This window comes from Pseudophryne corroboree, chromosome 10 (assembly GCF_028390025.1).
Source record: "Pseudophryne corroboree isolate aPseCor3 chromosome 10, aPseCor3.hap2, whole genome shotgun sequence".
In the NCBI taxonomy this organism is placed as follows: Eukaryota; Metazoa; Chordata; class Amphibia; order Anura; family Myobatrachidae; genus Pseudophryne; species Pseudophryne corroboree.
Genome location: NC_086453.1, coordinates 212899240 through 212918203, shown reverse-complemented (window position 1 = coordinate 212918203; position 18964 = coordinate 212899240). Strand labels below are relative to the sequence as shown.

Sequence of the window (18964 nt, the reverse complement as noted above, 5' to 3'; positions counted from 1 at the left end):
CTTCAGCTCCGACCTGGTTATGCCAGGTCGGAACCTTTTAAACAATAAAAGTTAAGTAACTTCAACACGGAATTAAAACAGACATTATATAAAACAAACATACAGCGCAAATATTTTATAGTTACTGCTAACACAAAAATTAAAGAAAATTGCTTATACACGGTAACAATAAGTATAATGCACCAATATAAGTTGGCAATAACAAGGTACAAGAGAGAGGCTTTGTTTTTTTTCCCCACAAAGAACACAAACTTTATGTCATTTGGAGACCAGCATGGGTTTCTACCAACCCGAGAATAAATGGGTTCATATTTCTACAATCGTTCAAAATGCGAGGCAAGGTCTGACCCAAGATGCTATTCTATGAAGTGGCTGGACAAATTTTCTGTGGCTGCGAAATTGGATTGGTCGATGATGAAGTAATAAGTCTGGCGGTGAACAGAGGGGGGGGGGCTAACCCCTCTTTTATACACTAGTTTTCAGCAGACTGTTTCATGAACAGCATAGTAAATTAGCACAGCAAGACAAAGACAAACGCACATTTCTGGGGTCTGTGGCAATAAATTGGTAAATTCAGAGCATTTGCACATAAATGCATAAGATACAGGCACAACTGTAACCTCTCGCCTAACAATTGTTTCACAACGTAAAAGATGATTAGGAAGCCTACATCTTCATGCATCTGGCTAGCCTGTAGACACACTTGCGTGCCTGCAACATTACCACCATTCACTCAGTGGCATCACTATTTGCCACTTGTACTCAGGGACAGCTGTCACCAATCTGTTGTGTACCTGATATTAGTTTTGAAGGACTACTGAACAAGCTGTACAAGGAGTATGGAAGACATTGTCAGGCAAGTGCTCCAGTCTTATTTATTCTCAAGAGCGCCTGGCTAAATGCAACTAGTGCCATTTAGAGGATATACAGCACGAGTCCCTTTCCAGGGAGAAGTGAGAGAAAAGGAAGGATAATGGGGAGGGAGAGGAATGCCCAGAGGGAATAAAGCCAAATGAGATTTAGATCTATTGAGATAAATAGAAAGCTTTAAGGGCCATACTGACAGGGAGAAAAGAAGAGGAAACCATAAAGCCAAAAATAGTATTAAGTTAGCAAATAGATAATTAAAAGAAAAATGTAAAAAAATATGAACATCCATTTTCAGTCCTTATTGCGGATGCATTGTAAGCCCTGGAATGGCTTTTATGTATTAACGTTCAATTGCTTGTGTGCGCACACACACACACACACACACACACACACGTAAAAAGATAGTTGCTTTCATCCTAAGGACCTATAAGTTGGTTTCATTTACCCCCCCCCACTGTAGAGTGGGTTGAAAGACGGTAACACACTATGATAAACTGCTACTCTAAACAGAGACAAATAAATAGAAAAAGTATACACATTTATTTATATATAAAAGTAAATATTTATATTTGTGTGGTTATACAAATATACACATACTTTCCTACAAAATGTTGCTGCTTCAACCAAATAGAGAACTCTGGGGAGTATAGACTACAGATCGAGAATGGATGGAATCTACACACACGGATCTAGACTGAAAACATCAATCTATTGTGGCGGTAGAGTCTGCATTCACAAGATAGCACACAAATGTGCAGCCAAAGCAGGTTTCAAAACAAGCCAAGAATGCAGGTTACTGAAAGACAGCCCATACACAAGGTCAGGAGTTAGGTTGTGTTGGTAGGTTAGGACCTTATCAGATAACATCATCCTATTGGCCTTTACTATATGGAAACAGACATAAAATGCAAATATATTCCCCTCTGAAAATAAATGTAAAAAAAAAAAAAACATAAATAAAGTAACAAAATTCTAACCGATTCATCACTCCATGCGGCAGCTGCAGTAACCAGCATGACGGCATCAAGAGCAGACTAAGGTCTGGCTTCAAATGGGTTAAACAATGTTCTCCCAAGCCAGCCACAAATGAGCCCATTCTTGCCAGACAGGACTATTCAAAGATCCTACCTCAATCCTCGATTAGCCGGGGATAGACAAGCCATTAAAAACGCATCCACCTCCAACTATGACAGATAATGTGCCTCATTAATGTTAACATCGCCACAATGGCTCTGACACACAGTTGTAAGAAACTCCCAGTGAAATTGGGAAGGAGTCTATTCACCGATAAGTGGGGGGAAAAAGGGTTTTAAGTAATAATGTGATTTAATTGGCCTCCCAAGTAGAGATTGCAAGTTTATTATTCATCAGGAATAATCAGCCAGGAGAATCAAGAACGTCGCACACATTTTATGCCGAAAGCCAGTGAATAGCTACATCGAAATAAGAGGCTAAACTGTAGTTACACAACTGCATAAGAGCAGAGGTCCCCTATGCTTCAGAAAATGGTTACATTTCTGTGTTAATGGATAAAGCAATAGAGCAAACCAGGGTGGTAACGTCACAAAAGTTAACCCTCTTGCTTAGGAACACTAAAAAGCCAAACAACTACTTTTAAAAACATGGATTAAATTAAATTAAAAAAGAAGTTCATGTATTAAGGTCTTCGTACAGAAAATGTGTTTCACAGTTTACTAGGCTGAGAGAAAACATATTTGGTCTACATAAAGTCACATAATAATTTATACAAAATGTATTCAATCTCATCAGGAAGGGTGAAAATATGGAATAATAGAGTAGAGAGAAAAAACGAAAAAAAATTGTATATATTTTTGTTTTTTTAAAAAGGACTATGTAAGAAGTTTGTCATCTCCAATGACCTTAAGTGCTGTCCACTATGTAGGATCAATGCCAGCTACCAACTTGCCTTACGCACACACACACACTGGCGTACACGTTTCAGACCAGACGCCGAAAATAAACCGCTAGTGTCTGGACGGACAGTCTGGGTGGCATGTCTTCATTCCACTGCCCCAGTTATGTATACACCACCTACACACAATGCAGAACATTGCCACCAGACTGGTGCCAGGTACCTAGATCACTGGACTGCAAGAAATAAATACACTGTCATTCCTAGAAAGAATTGATCATATCCAGCCAATATGTTAAGGGTATGCACCTATATATAGTAACATGTCTCCAGCTTAACTATCACTATACAATACACATTTTCTACCCAAGATAAAACGTGCATTAGTCTAGGAACGGAGACCCAGATCTGTGCATAGGAAAGGTTACAGAGCAGAACCTGACAACACCTACAGTATATTACTACAAAGTCACTGGGCTGGGGGAAGGGAAAGTGGACTCTCTGCACCTGTTCTGTAGATGTAAAATTACAACATCTGCATACATACATACATACATACATACATACATGGTATTTCCATACACTGCCATCCATGATCATTAGTTGCAACCACAGAGCTCTGGGCAATTATTTATTTATTGTTGACATGTAGCAAACTGCAACACGGACACTGGAGAAGGGTTGCTATCAGGTCACAATAAATGCCATGATAGAGCATCTGTTTGTTATCTGTGCTCCACCACAACCAGGTTACCTTTACTATATAACATAATACAAACACTGCTACATTGGGTTACCAGGAGGTCAACCCCTCTCTAAACAGCACTTTTTGTCATGCTCAGTGTCTCAGCCTAGTTAACTCTCCAATAGCACTGTCACCCAGTCCTACAATCTGGACAAATGCAAATGACACCTTTATAGCCAGTTATAACTTCTGCCTGAATGCCCCCAAACAAACTTGAACTGCAATTAACCTACCCATTGTACAGAGGAAATAATAAAAATAAATAATAATCTATTCCAGTGGTTAAGGTTCTGATTTTCAAAAATGGGTTAACCCATCAGTTGCCAGAATCAAGCAGAATGACCAACACAATGTTCTAAATTAAAAAAACACCAAAAAAAAAAAAAAAAAAAATGATATATATAAATTCTACATGATTGTTTAGTGATATTCACACTTAAATTCGTGAAATTCTTTTATCCCAAATGCCACCACCCCTAGACACTCACCCTGGCAGCTTCAACCCCACCCCCCTGGGCACTCACCCAGGAAGCTTCAACCCCACTCCCCTGGGCATTCACCCTGCAGCTTCACCCCCACCCCCCTGGGCAGCTTCAACCCCACTCCCCTGGGCACTCACCCTGGCAGCTTCAACCCCACTGCCCAGGACACTCACCCTGGCAGCTTTCCTTTTGTACTTGTTGCTGTAGTCAAACTTCTCCTTCATCTCCTCCAGCAGCCGGCCCAGCCTGGTCTGCTCCTCGTCGCTGGCATAATCCTGGGCCAGGAGGATGTATGCCCTCCAGTTGGCAGAGTCAAAGCCCCAGTGGCATGTCCGATTCTCCAGCGCCTTGTGCGAGTGCACCACGAACTTGTGCGGCGCGTAGAGCAGGCGGCAGTCCAGGCACTGGATGCAGGGCGCGCTGGGGTTCCCGTACAGCTCGGGCACAAAGAGCCCTTTGCATTTGCCGAAGCACTCGTGGTACACCCTGAAGCTCTTCTCCGTCACCTCCAGCTCCAGCGAGCCCGGGAAGTCCTTCTTGCAGCGGGGAGGGTAGCTGCCCCCGTACAGCAGCGCGTTGCACAGCCGCTCCGCGTCCGTCTTGGTGATGAGGCCGCAGGAGGGCGCGGAGAAGGGCAGGATGCCCATGACTTTGAGGATCTCCAGCTGGTCGGCCGTGCAGCGGGAGCAGTAGACGTGCAGCTCGTCGCACACGGAGTTGATCTGCTGGAGGCTGAAGTCCCGCAACACGGAGTTGAGGATCTGGGGCAGGCACAGCCGCTTCTCCCCGCCGACCACGAAGCAGGAGATGGTCTCCCCTTCCAGGATGGTCTCGCACCTCTCCGTGGAGCGGTCGGAGGGCATGAAGAGCGGCCCCCCGGGGATGACCGGCGGCGGCTGCACTGGCAGATGCAGGACGGGCTCGGGCTCCTTGCCGCTCTCCTTCTTGTACATATCCTGCGCCCAGCGCGCTGAGAAGGCGGCCGGACCGCCCAGGGAGCTCATGGAGCTCAGGTGGAACTGTTCCAGCGTCTTCTGCAGACCTGGATGGGGCTGGAAGCTCCTACTCACAGTCTCCATGATAGCGCTTCCCAGGGGGGGCAAATCCAGGGTAGAGCAGGGTGTGGGGGCACAACTCAGAGGCTCCTTCTGTCTCCGCTCAGCAGCAGCAGCCGGTATCCACAGCGGGGCTCACAGCAGCCCCATCACCAAACTCTCTGGAAGTGCGCTGCTGCCTCCGGGGCAGTGGCCGGGGGTAACACAGCACCTGGGGGAGCGCCTACACGTGCCCAGCCGTCACCCGGCTCCTGTCCATAGCGCCCCGGGCAGGGAAGGAGAAAATGTACAACCACAACAGCCAGAGATAGTTTCCAGCGAGGGTGTCCGGGGTCCCCTGCTCCTGTCCTCAGAAACTCCTCTCCATCCTGTTACACTGCTGGATCCCGGGTGTGGAGGCGCAGAGCAGCACTCCTATGCACACAGCCTGGCTGTCCAATTCAGAGTGCTCCAGTGCTTAGCTAATGCACTCTGTCTCTGCTGCTCCAGCCTCCTCCTCCCCCTCTGTCTCTCTCTCCCTTCCCCTCCCCTCTTTCCTCTCCCTTCTCCACCCCCTTTCTCTCTGTTTGTTGGTGTCTGCCTCAGTCATTGAATCCAAGCCAAGAATGTGACCAACTCCCCAGGCTGGCTCTTCCAGGAACAGCCTCCCCTCCCCGCTGGCTTCTTTTTTTTTTTTTCCTTTGCTGCAAAGCGGAAAAAAACTTGTCTGTAGAAAGCAGAGTAAATGTTGTGGTTTGCAGGTAGGGGGTGTTCAGAAATAGCGAGGCGGTCGGGCAGGCTTAACTCTTCCACTGACTAGAGGTCAAGAAAGGGGGTTGGGATGGGTTCAATCAGGTAATCGTTTTCATCTGTGCCTTTTTGACCCCAGCAGTCTTTTCTTGTAGGCAATTCACATTTTTCAGTGTCTGTTATTTATGTTTATTATTTCTGGAAGGGGAACTATGCAGTGACAAGGTCTTGTAATTTAAATATTTCAGTTTGATATGTGTATATATAGTTATTATTTATTTATTATGAGTTATTTATATAGCGCACACATATTCCGCAGCGCTTTACAGAGAATATTTGCCCATTCACTTCAGTCCCTGCCCCAGTGGAGATTACAATCTATAGTCCCTATCACATGCACACTAGGTTTAATATTGTTGGGAGCCAATTAACCTACCAGTATATTTTTGGATTGTGGGAGGAAACCAGAAACCCACACAAGTACAGGGAGAATATACAAACTCAGCACAGTTAGAGCCATGGTGGGAATTGAACCCATGACCTCACTGATTACACCATGCATACTGCCCAACTATTATTCATACATACATACATACATACATACATACATACATACAAAAACAAAGAAAATGAAGTGTTAATAAATAAATAATAAATGCATATAATAAATCTCCCTCGTGCTTTTCTCTCTCTTTGACTATTTTTTACTCCATACTCCCTACAGTGGCACCTAATCCTCGGTTTCTGCCTCCATGTATGTTATTTCAGTGTCCGGTCCCCTGATGTGGCAATACTTATATCCCAGGTATTTGTCCTACGTTGTCTTGTACTGCAATACCCCTTTTCCACCTATGAGCACGGGTCGCAGCCAGGAGCCTGACATGGGTGCTGCCCGGCTGCGACCTGTGCTCAGCCCCTTTCCAATCAGCAGTCACCAAACCGGCATATTGCCGGGTTGGTGACGCTGCTAGTGACACGGCAGGGGCGGCGCTGGGAGATCATATGATCTTCCAGCTCCGCCCATCCATACAGTGTAAACGGGAGCCATGTTGCATCGACACGGCTTCCGTGTACACTACTACCCTACCCGGATCATTCCCGTGTCCTACCCAGGAAGATACCCAGGTAGGATTCACGGGTCACTTGATCCGAGTATTTGCGGGGGGACCCTTTTCCACTTGTAAAAAACACGGGTAAATGCGCCGCCCCCCCCCCCCCCCCCCCCCCCCGTGCATTTACCCGCGTTTTTGAACTAGTGGAAAAGGGGTATAAGTCATTTTTTTAGTGTTTTACTCATTGTTCATGTACTTTGTTAGGTGCTGTGGAACCCTGTGGCGCCATATAAATAAACAGTAAAAATCATCTGTACAGATGCAGCAATGAGGTGTTGGTGGACACGAGGCCAGTCTTTTAAAAATGTATATAATAAATTGACCATGGATCTCTGAAGTAGGTTAACTGGCAGCTTACCTATCTATTAGAAATTCTATAATTGTTCCAACATGTTTCCCAATTCTAGCCTAAGCACAAATACACAGAAATTACATTATATTTTTGTATATTGTTCTTATATATTTACAATATTGTTTTATATTTTTATTTGTTGAAACATACCTTTATTTCAGTAGGGTATAGTATTAGAGTCATAGGGGGACATTTACTAAGCAGTGATAAGAGCGGAGAAGTGAGCCAGTGGAGAAGTTGCCCCATCAACCAATCAGCATCTCTGTATCATTTTATATTATGCAAATTATAGATGTTACTTCAGTGCTGATTGGTTGCAATGGGTACTTCTCCACTGGCTCACTTCTCCGCTCTTATCACTGCTTTGTAAATGTCCCCCATAGTGCCTAATTCAGTAAGGATTGCATTTGCAATCCTCAGCAATTCAAACGCAGGAGGAGGTGCATAGCAAACATGCGATCGATGCAATCTCAGTCCGGGATGAACGATGGTCACGATGTTCATGGCAGCCAACAGGGGGGGCGGTGGGGACTGGTGTCCCGGGCCCTTACAGAGAGAGGGGCCCACCCCTGGTTTCTACTGCCAATACCTGGAGAGCTGCACCAGGCTGTAAAACAACAGTTGGCTGATTCACAGGAAGCCTTCCCTGTGCATCAGCCCTCTGTGAACCATTCATGTAGGTCCGCAGTGCTCCACCTATATGTAACATCACAATGTATGGCATTACATAGTGGTTGAAAGGTGCAGCAGAATCTTTTTTTTTTCGGGGGTAGGGGCCCTGTCTTGTCAATCCCGGGCCCCACAATTCCTGATGGCAGCCCTGGCGATATTCATCTGCGACGGCAGGCTAAGTAAGCGGCTTATGAGGCCAAGGAAACTACATCTCGCAATGCAGTCCTTGTCTTCGCCACTCCCGGAAAACAGGGCGACGCGCCCCTTGTTTCGGCAACACAGGCCGCTCCCGTCCCTCCCCCCGAACGCCTTTGCCTGTCAGTCATGCAGAGAAGTTCACATCCCTGCTATGTGATCGTAGGGCTCGTTCTGCACATGCCTAGTTTCCCAGCCATCAGAAAACTGTGGGTTGGATCACGATTGCGATACAACCTGAATTAGGCCCTTAATTTGTCATACAGATAACATTTTCCTTAGCTCTACAAATGACGTAAATTTGATATTTACACAAATCTCTGATGTTTTTAGATCTGCACATGAGCTGTTCTGCGCATGTGCAGATCTAGTCCTGCGACATCCGTCGCAGTGTGCAATAAAAGCTGCAACACGATTAAACTGTGGGTTACTCATCCAAGTAAAAAGACTATTACAATACAAAAGTGAAAATGAATGGCAATGTTGAAGTTTAAGTATCATCAATTAAGGGTAAGCAAATATGGAAATTACAACAGGTCTACACACAGATGGTGGTAGCAGCCATAATCCGTATCTCCGATCTGTTCCTGGAACTGAGTGTGACATACAGAAGCAGGTACAAGTAGTGGATAAAGTTAAAAAAAAAAATCTTGTATTAATTATTACAAGATTTATTTATCAGTATAGGCTATAGGCAAGAGATGGGTTGAAGTAGGGTAGGACACCGACCATCAATGAAGGCAAACCATTGATGGTTTCAGCAGTCAATGGCGGAGAGGTCCGTGCCCTCCACTTTGCAGCCCATGCTATCGGTGCATGGGCTGTCCTCAACCATCAATGACAAAATCATCAATGATTTTCATCCAATATTGTGAAACCATTGACCATCGATCCCTGGTCTGAGAAGCACTTGAAGGTTGTTGAAAAGTCTGGTCGGGGAGTTCCATAAGAGGGAAGCAAGACTGGAGAAGACTTACAGGCAGGAGTGAGATGTAATAATCAGAAAGGCAGAGGCACAGTCTAAAAGGTGTAAAGGTGAGTAGCTTGTGATGAGTGCTATAATATAGCATGCATATTATAGGTAATATTTACACCTCTAAGAGAGAGGATATGTACAAATATATCATTTTTACAGTAATACTTATAGCTGCACTACCACCATTATTGCTGGAGACGAAGGAGTGAATGTCAGGAATGATAAAAATCTGTAATGATTGCGGCTTCTAATTGGTTCTATTGCTCATGCCTCCTGTCTGCCGCTTAGACAACCCTGATCTTTGGCTGGGACTGTCAGATGAATATCTGAGCCTCTGGTAAAATGGGGCAGCTTCCAGAGATTCAGGAAGAAGCTTGTCTGCTCCAGGAGGAAATGTAGCTTTACAAGAAAAGTAGATATTGTGAAAATAACAGACTGATCTTATTAAATGTGGACCACAAGACGTATGCTATGGTCATAGCAAACCATTTCTTCCCTCATTAAGGGGTCTATTTACTAAGCCTTGGATGGAGATAAAGCCGATGTAGATAAAGTACCAGCCAATCAGCTCCTAACTGTCATTTTTCGAACACAGCCTGTAACATGGCAGTTAGGAGCCGATTGGCTGGTACTTTATCTCTGTTGGATTTATCTTCATCCAAGGCTTAGTAAATAGACCCCTTAGTCACCCTTTTATAACACTTGACGCACCATTAATTTAATTCATGCAATACACCTCTAAAACGTTCCTATCTAGTCTTTGCCTTCAGCGCAGAAAAAGGTGTTTGATCATATAATCGCCAGTACTGTGCAACATCTGGAAGAACCTGGTCTGTGGCTGAGGCTGATGTGCTTGGTCTCTGTTCTGCATTGCAGATAACCAAGGTCTGTCCTCACACACCTGATAATTCTACACTCTTTGACAATATAGGACTTTGTTAATGTATGCTTTGGTGTAGCCCCCTTTTCCAGCCCTCTTATACCAATTTTTAACAATCCAGATTAACTGCAGGGTCACGCCTTTTTGTCATTTGAACCTTGGTTGTGCAGTGGAGTAAGATTATTAAATGATATCACTAGAAGACACTCATTCCCGAACTTTCCATAACTGCAATGCCCCATAAATGTTTTTACCATTTTATAGGGTCTCCAAGCAATGCTTAAGGCTCAGACCTTACTATGGGGGTCATTCTGACCTGATCGCACGCTAGCTATTTTTTGCAGCGCTGCGAGCAGGTCAAAACTCGGTAAAACTGCGCATGCTTATGCACCGCAATGCACGGGTACAAAGCAGATCGGTGCTGGGCGATGGATTTAACGAAGAATCCATTCGCATAGCCGATCGCAAGAAGATTGACAGGAAGAAGGCGTTTATGGGTGTCAACTGACCATTTTCAGGGAGTGGTTGGAAAAACGCAGGCGTGTCCAAACGTTTGCAGGGCGGGTGTCTGACGTCAATTCCGGGACCGGACAGGCTGAAGTGATCGCAGTGGATGAGTAAGTTCAGACCTACTCAGAAACTGCACAAACTGTTTTTGTACTGCTCGGCTGCACAAGTGTTCGCACACTTGCAAAGTGAAAATACACTCCCCCATAGGCGGCGACTATCTGATCGCAGCACTGAAAAAAATAGCTAGCGAGCGATCAACTCGGAATGACCCCCTTTATGCGAACCCTTACTCCTGCGGTTGGCCTCTATCATGGGGCCTATATTCAGAACGTCAATCCCCACACCCAACTCATAGAGAACTTCATGAATCTGACTGGGAATCAGATCTCAGGGAGTGTTTTGTTGATTAGAAATGGGAGGGTATGCAGTAAGAATGTCCACATGGTCTAAATGTTGACATGTACAGATAGTCAACACCATATTTTCCATCAGAATATTATTTATTATTATTCCTCTCTCCTTAGATTTCCATTACTCTCCCAGATGCAATAATCTATTTAAGAACAACCGCCTTTCATATGCTGCTTATTGCTTGGTCCATAATGTCAGAAGAACCACCATCTGGTTACTGATCAACAATCCTATGGAAAGAAGAGTAAGGAGCTCTTAGAACACTGTGATGCGCTTTTAAAATTATAATGTCAAAACTATTGTTGCATTCTATTATTTTTTTATGTGCATGAAAAGTGTAATATAAAAAATGTCTGTATTTTACAGGATGTAATCAAAAGAGATAAGGGTTAGGCAGCGGGCAGGAGGGTTAGGATTAGGCTGCGGGCGGAAGAGATAAGGGTTAGGCAGCGGGCAGGAGGATAGGGTTAGCCTGCGGGCGGAAGAGATAAGGGTTAGGCAGCGGGCAGGAGGGTTAGGATTAGGCTGCGGGCGGAAGAGATAAGGGTTAGGCAGCGGGCAGGAGGGTTAGGATTAGGCTGCGGGCGGAAGAGATAAGGGTTAGGCAGCGGGCAGGAGGATAGGGTTAGCCTGCGGGCGGAAGAGATAAGGGTTAGGCAGCGGGCAGGAGGGTTAGGGTTAGCCTGCGGGCGGAAGAGATAAGGGTTAGGCTGCGGGCAGGAGGGTTAGGATTAGGCTGCGGGCGGAAGAGATAAGGGTTAGGCAGCGGGCAGGAGGATAGGGTTAGCCTGCGGGCGGAAGAGATAAGGGTTAGGCAGCGGGTAGGAGGATAGGGTTAGCCTGCGGGCGGAAGAGATAAGGGTTAGGCAGCGGGCAGGAGGGTTAGGATTAGGCTGCGGGCGGAAGAGATAAGGGTTAGGCAGCGGGCAGGAGGATAGGGTTAGCCTGCGGGCGGAAGAGATAAGGGTTAGGCAGCGGGCAGGAGGGTTAGGATTAGGCTGCGGGCGGAAGAGATTAGGGATAGGCAGCGGGCAGGAGGGTTAGATTGCAGGCACGCGGGTCTGGGTTAGGAAGCAGGAGTAGGTTGGGATTAGGATGCTGGGGGGAAGCAGTTATGGTTACGCACTAGAAGGTGGAGTGGGGGTAAGTATTAGGGTTAGGTATAGGAGAGAAAGACTCACCCACCAGAGGATTGGAGGTCTCACTCTGAAGTGATGGCTATATGACCGTCGAGACCTGGAAGACACCACTGGAGCCTCTGCAGCCGTCAGGAGCAGGTAAGCCACAGCTGGGACACCAGGGGTGATATGTTTACATTTTAACATGTCGACATTTCATCAGTGTCTACATCAGGCCTGGCCAACCTGTGGCTCTCCAGCTGTTGTGAAACTACACATCCCAGCATGCTGTACCACAGTTTTACCATTCCCTAATAGCAAAACTGTGGCAGAGCATGCTGGTACTTGTAGTCTCACAACAGCTGGAAAGCCACAGGTTGGCCAGGCTTAGTCTACATGATGAATGATGACATTATGACCACGCATTCTCTGGACCAGAGCGTTTGCAACTACAGGTGATGCAGAGTCATATGTCATTCAGGCACTTGCGGCTGAGTTGGTGTAACTGGGCTGTAACCGGGCGTTCCTCCGTAGTCTGAGTATCAGTGAGGGAGCATGGCAGCAGCTACGATCAACTCGGAATGACCCCCTATGTGCTGTGCATACAATTAATTATGTCTGTTTTCAGACACATGATTTGCACCAAGGCAGGGCCGGATTAAGCCCTTGGGGGGGCCCAGGGCACCAAAGACAGGGGGGCCCCCACCAGCATCCTCCGCCCGCAGGGGCAAACGCAGGATTGGGAAGGGGGGTTTCCTTTGATGCACGCACGTGTGTGTGTGTGTGTGTGTGTGTGTGTGTGTGTGTGTATATATATATATATATATATATATACAGTATATAATACACACACACGTTACATAGAACGCATATACACAAATGCACACAGACAACCACATACACACAAATCTCATATGCACATATAGCAATAAACGAATAGAACATATACACAAATACATATACACACAAACACACACACATATAGAACACAAACTGTGCACACTTACACTCACTGAAGCCTGCCCTGAGGAAAGGGGTGAGGATGCACCAGAACATATTCCTGGGAGGGAGCCAGGGGCACAGTTCACCATTCTGACGTGATTCTACACGAATTCTCATATTAACTCCGCTATCTCTGCTCCACCCTGTGAATTGCGGCACACGGCCACGAGGGGGCGGGGCTCCGAATGCCGGCTGTAGGACTATGGGCATTGAAAGAAAACTTTGGACCCCCCCCTTCCCCGCACGCACACAAAGCAGCGGGGAGGAGAAAGACTCCCGGCTGCCGGGGAGGGAGGATTCCGCACTGCCAGCGGACGTGCAGTGTCTCGCTCGTGCAGCACGGGTCAGGGACTGATACAGGCAGCAATCTCTAGCCTCCGCTTCTGCCAGGAGAGCTGCTGCTGGCGGTGGAGGCTGGAGATTGCTGCCTGTATCAGAGCGGGACAGAGCAGCTTTGGTAGGGGGGCCCCTTATGATGGGGGGCCCGGGGTACTGACCTCCTGCCCCCCCCCCCCCTTAATCCGGCTCTGCACCAAGGTGATGGCTACAAAACCAATCATATGGATAAGACCAGTCCAAATGCAGAACTGCACACAACTATGCATATAGGTGAATGTATGCATTAAGGGCCTAATTAATTCAGCATGGAATGCGGGGACGTTTGCATTCGCATGCTGAAGCCCTGTGATGTGTGTGCACACAGTGAGATCCGATAGCATCTCACTTGTTTGAACGCCTCTGCGGCAGAGGATTTTGGGGGGCGGGAGGGGGCGTCGACTCAGCGTTTAATGGGTGTAGCGGCGGCGCTGGGGGGACGCGGTCCTGAAAAAGCAGGTGTGTCCGGACAATCCAAGGTGTGTCCGAACTGCCCGGACTGTTTGCGCGGCGGGCCGTGGTGGCTGCGTGACGTCACCCGAAACATGGCGGGTAGCTGCCTGCCCTTGCTGCGACCCGAAACATGGCAGGTAGCCGCCTGCCTTCGCAACTAGGCTGTGTAGGCAGAAGGCTACCTTAAACATGCAAAAGCATTGCCACCGTGCAATTCTATTGTATGTTTGCAGGGGGGCAGGACCCAGCATGCGTGACAGACTTGCCCTGTGCTAGGCCCCCCCGCATGTCAGTGTAATGGATCGTAGATGTGTGATTTTTCGCACATCTACGGTCCATGCAGAATTAGGCTATGAATTCCAACCATGCAATGCTGGAGTCAACTTGTGTTCAACTGTGCATCAGCCCCAAAGTGCATTAATCACACAAACACAGCTTATACCATGGACTACAACAAAGGCTCACGTCAAATAGCCCTAATGCTTATTACACAAATGGACCCTGGGAACAGGGGTGTATCTACCTATTGGCCAGGATGGCACTCGCCAGGGGCGCCAGGCAAGGAGGGGGCGCCTCCTGGCTGTGCCACCCATGGCCAAAGGGTAGAAAAGCAGTACTGTCAGACTGCACCTGGTGAGAGTGTGTTACTGCTGGAGTGGTGCCAGTATCCGGCAGCACTGCACTTGTAATCAGACTCAAAATAAACTACAGCTCCCAGCAGCCCTTGTTGCTGGGAGCTCCCAGCAGCAAGGGCTGCTGGGAACTGTAGTTTATTTTGAGTCTGATTACAAGTGCAGTGCTGCTGGACACTAGTCTGATCACTAGTGCAGTACTATGCTGACGGACACCGGCACCGCGCCGGCAGTAACAGACTCTCGCCAGGTACACAGCAATTGTTATATAGCACAGTGCTATAGATCTATTTGTTGTTGAAGATAATAAAAAAAGTGCCAGTCTTTGGGAGAAGGGACTGTAGTACCTGGAAAACTACACGATTTTTATGCATGTTAGATGTAAGTCAGTAGCAAGTAAGCGGAAACTTTAACTTGTTGGGTGTAATAAATAAAATACATATCTTACCTATTTCAAGGCCAAGTTCTAGGAAATGTATATCAGTTAATTGTATAATTGATCATTTTATCTTGGAAGTGATGGCACCCTGATGTTTTTTCTAACAGGAAGCCCTTCTACCATCCAACTAATGGTGTTTGGTTAATGGCTGGGTCCATTTGAGGCTCATCTCACTGCAGCTCATTAGCATTTCATTCGGGATGCAGTCAAGATGTCGGTGTTTGGCATCCCAGCGGTCAGAAAGCTGACGCCAGCATCCCGAAACTGCTCGGAATGCTGATGCTGGCATCCCAACATAGATAGCGATGCAGAATGCCAAAATCCGGATCGAGTTGGTGCCAAAGTCTCCACTGGCAAGCCACGTGGGAGGGTTAGGGTTAGCTGCGAGGGTGGGAGGGTTAGGGTTAGGCTGCAGGGAGGGAGATTAGGAAGGGTGGGTTAGGGTTAGGCACCACTGAAGAGGCTTTTGGGGGGGGGGGGGCAGGTTAAGGTTAAGCTGTGGGAAAGATGGGTTAGGGGGAGGGACGGTGTAACGTGAATGCGAGACACTACTGTGCAGTGTAATGTGAATGAGGGACACTACTGTGTGGCATAATTTGAATTGGAAGTACTATTGTGTCCACACCCTTCCCCCACAAGACCATGCCCCATTTCCAATACTCACACCTTATTTCAAATGTGTGTAGTGGGGGGCGCCAGCCCCTTACTTTGCCAGGGGCGCTCGGACCACTAGATACACCCCTGCCTGAGAATCACTCATTATTCTGAGCTGAGGTTTGTTATCACTGTTCCCATATGTACTTCTCTCTATAGATGGATGTTCAGTGTCAGCTTGCATCATGCATTGCTACATTACCTATGAGAGGCAGCTACGCACTTTACACTCAGACATCTAGGGTCAAATGTAATAGAGTGAGAGTTTCAAAAAGTGAGAGATTTGGTAAGGTTTTGCAATTTTTTTTAAAGTGGCAATCATTTACACAGCAAGATCTACCTGGTTTGGCAGTGTAAATGATTGCCACTTTAAAAATAAATTAAAAACCTTAACAAATCTCTCACTTTCTGAAACTCTCACTCTGTTACATTTGCCCCTATTCTTTTGGTGTGCCTTATTTGCCTATTGTCCCTAAGGAGCCTAACTCTCTTTAGTTGTTTAGGCATGGCATATTCACATTGCGTAAGACATGTTTTATAAAAAAAAAAAACTGGATCTTTTTATCTCCATCACTTGGCTAGGCAGCACTGACAAATTCCAGGAAGTCAGCGTGCCTCACACCCTGTGTTGCCCTCTGCTGGCAATGCTGAAATTTGCAGATGTGTGCAAGCTTGGATTGTCTGAGATAGACTGCCAGTTTAAAGAAAATGAAAGATAAATACTAAATCTCTAACCCAGTTGATGACAGGATAGGGAAGACATTTCAATGCTGGCCACTGGAAACAAGGAAGGGCTCTCCGACACTGATGTTGAAGCACTATGCCTGATAAAAGCTTAGGCAAAACCACGCACTTTGTCGTCGGTGTTCCACGCAAAATCTTCAAACGTCTCTGCAGCATAATGTACCATGTAGCATGTACTTCGTCAGCGCTCAGCTAGAACGGGATCCGGGGGTATATTTACTAAGGTCCCGATTTTGGCCGAGTTTTTTTTTTTTTTTTTCAAAGAGTCATCTCGGAAATTTACTAAACACAAATCTCGGCAGTGATGAGGGCATTCGTATTTGTTTTAACGGCAGAGTTCACAAATACGAATGAATACACCATCGGTCAAACACACCTGTTATTTTATAGAACTCGGTAATTTTACTAAGAATTCGTATTCACAATCACAACCGGCAATAGCCAAACACTGCTGGGAAATGTTCTAATTCGTAAAAAAAAAAAGCAGTTTTCAAATAGACCTGCTTTTTGGTTGCGTATTCTGATAGGCATGCACGGATCAGTGAGATCCGTGCATGCTTATCTGTGGGAAGGGGTGTGAAAGTGTTAAATATAAAATATAAAATTGCGTGGGGTCCCCCCTCCTAAGCATAACCAGCCTCGGGCTCTTTGAGCCGGTTCTGGTTGTAAAAATACAGGGGGAAAATTGCGTAGGTTCCCCCCATAATTAAACAACCAGCACCGGGCTCTGCGTCCGGTCCTGATTCAAAAAATATGGGTGACAAAAGATGTAGGGGTCCCTCGTATTTTTCAAACCAGCACCGGGTTCCACTAGCCAGAGAGATAAGGCCACAGCCGGGGAACACTTTTATGTAGGTCCCTGCGGCCGTGGCATTACCCCCCCCCCCCCACTAGTCACCCCTGGCCGGGGTACCCTGGAGGAGTGGGGACCCCTTAAATCAAGGGGTCCCCCCCTCCAGCCACCCAAGGGCCAGGGGTGAAGCCCGAGGCTGTCCCCCCATCCGTGGGCGGTGGATGGGAGGCTGATAGCCTTTGTGTAAAAATAATGAATATTGAGGGTCATTCCGAGTTGATCGCTCGCTAGCTAGTTTTAGCAGCCGTGCAAATGTTATGTTGCCGCCCACTGGGGAGTGTATTTTAGCTTAGCAGAAGTGCAAACGCATGTGCAGCCTATCTCTACAAAAACAGTTTGTGCCGTTTCAGAGTAACTCTGAACCTACTCAGCGCTTGCGATCACTTCAGCCTATTCGTGTCCGGATTTGACGTCATACACCTGCCCAGCGAACGCCCAGCCATGCCTGTGTTTTTTCAGACAAGCCTGTATTTTTGCAAACACTCCCTGAAAACGGTCAGTTGACACCCAGAAACACCCCCTTCCTGTCAATCTTCTTGCAGCTGCCAGTGCGAAGAAAAACTTTACTAGAACCTGTGCACAACCACAAAGAGCTTTGTACCCGTACGTCGCACGTGTGCATTGCAGGGCATACACATGTGCAGAAACGCAGTTTTTTCACCTGATCGCTGCGCTGCGAAAATCAGCAGCAGTCGGAATGACCCCCATTTTTTGTAGGAGAACTACAAGTCCCAGCAAGCTTCCCCCGCAAGCTGGTTCTTGGATAACCACAAGTGCCAGCATGCGGGGAAAGAACGGGCCCGCTGGTACCTGTAGTTCTACTACAAAAAAATACCCCAAAAAACCCACAGCACACACACACCGTGACAGTAAAGATTTAATTAACATGCATGCACACTTACACACTCACATACTTACCTATTGTCCCACGGACCCCCTCGGTCCTCTTGTCCCGTAGAATCCCCAGTGGACCTGTGAAAAGATGCCCAAAATACCTATTATCCAGTGAAGTTCGGTCCTCTTCAGTCCATGTAGCATCCAGGGGGTTAAAAAACAACACACCACTAAAACCCGAACCCTCGCACTAAAGGGGTTCCATGTTTACACATGAAACCCCTTTTTCCGACTGCCGGGACCCCCCGTGACTACTGTCAGTGAAGGGCCCGTCAGTCAATCAGGGAGCGCCACGTCATGGCGCTCTCCTGATTGGCTATGTGCTCCTTGCCTGTCAATCAGGCTCCGCGCATTGGCAAGAATGGAGGAACGCGGTCCTCCATTATAGCCTATGATGGGAACTTTGCAGTCTGCGGTTAACCGCAAAGTTAATTGGGGTCTCCCACAAGAGTGACCCCAATTAACTTTGCGGTGCACTAATTGGGGTTCCCCGTCACTCTACGAAGATAATTACACAAAAAAATGTTTAAAAAAAATCATGTCAACCTTTTTCATGTCAACCTAGTACATGTTGACCTAGAGTCCCTGTCGACCTAGAAACCGTGTCGACCTACTTACTGTTGACCAATAGTGGTTGACCTAGACACTGTCGACCTAAGTCTATTCTATCTAACATACTACACCCGCTAGAACTGAACATTGGTCTAATGATGCAAAGAGAACACGTGACAGAAAGCGTGCATGTACTGGCCATTCGCTTGGCATCAGAGACCACGGAGGAGATGTACTAAGCCCTGGAGAGAGATAAAGTGCCAACCAATCAGCTCCTAGCGTTAGGGGCTGATTGGCTGATACTTTATCTCTCACCACTATATCACTCTCCGATGCTGAGAACATTTCCCCCCATATACGAAACTACGTTGATGTGCTTGAATTTA

The 18964-nt window shown here is 46.9% G+C and overlaps 1 protein-coding gene across 2 annotated transcripts in view; it reads right to left on the bottom strand.

The window, feature by feature from the left end:
- Positions 1 to 5548, bottom strand: part of SKI (SKI proto-oncogene) — a 117383-nt gene extending 111835 nt beyond the window's left edge. Inside the window, exon 1 of one of the 2 annotated variants that reach the window (XM_063943069.1) lies at positions 4144 to 5548. In XM_063943069.1, coding sequence (XP_063799139.1) covers positions 4144 to 5049 — 906 coding nt within the window. In that variant the 5' untranslated portion in view covers positions 5050 to 5548. The remainder of the gene's footprint in view (positions 1 to 4143) is intronic. The other variant, XM_063943070.1, reaches the window with a different exon arrangement.
- Positions 5549 to 18964: the final 13416 nt, after the last annotated feature.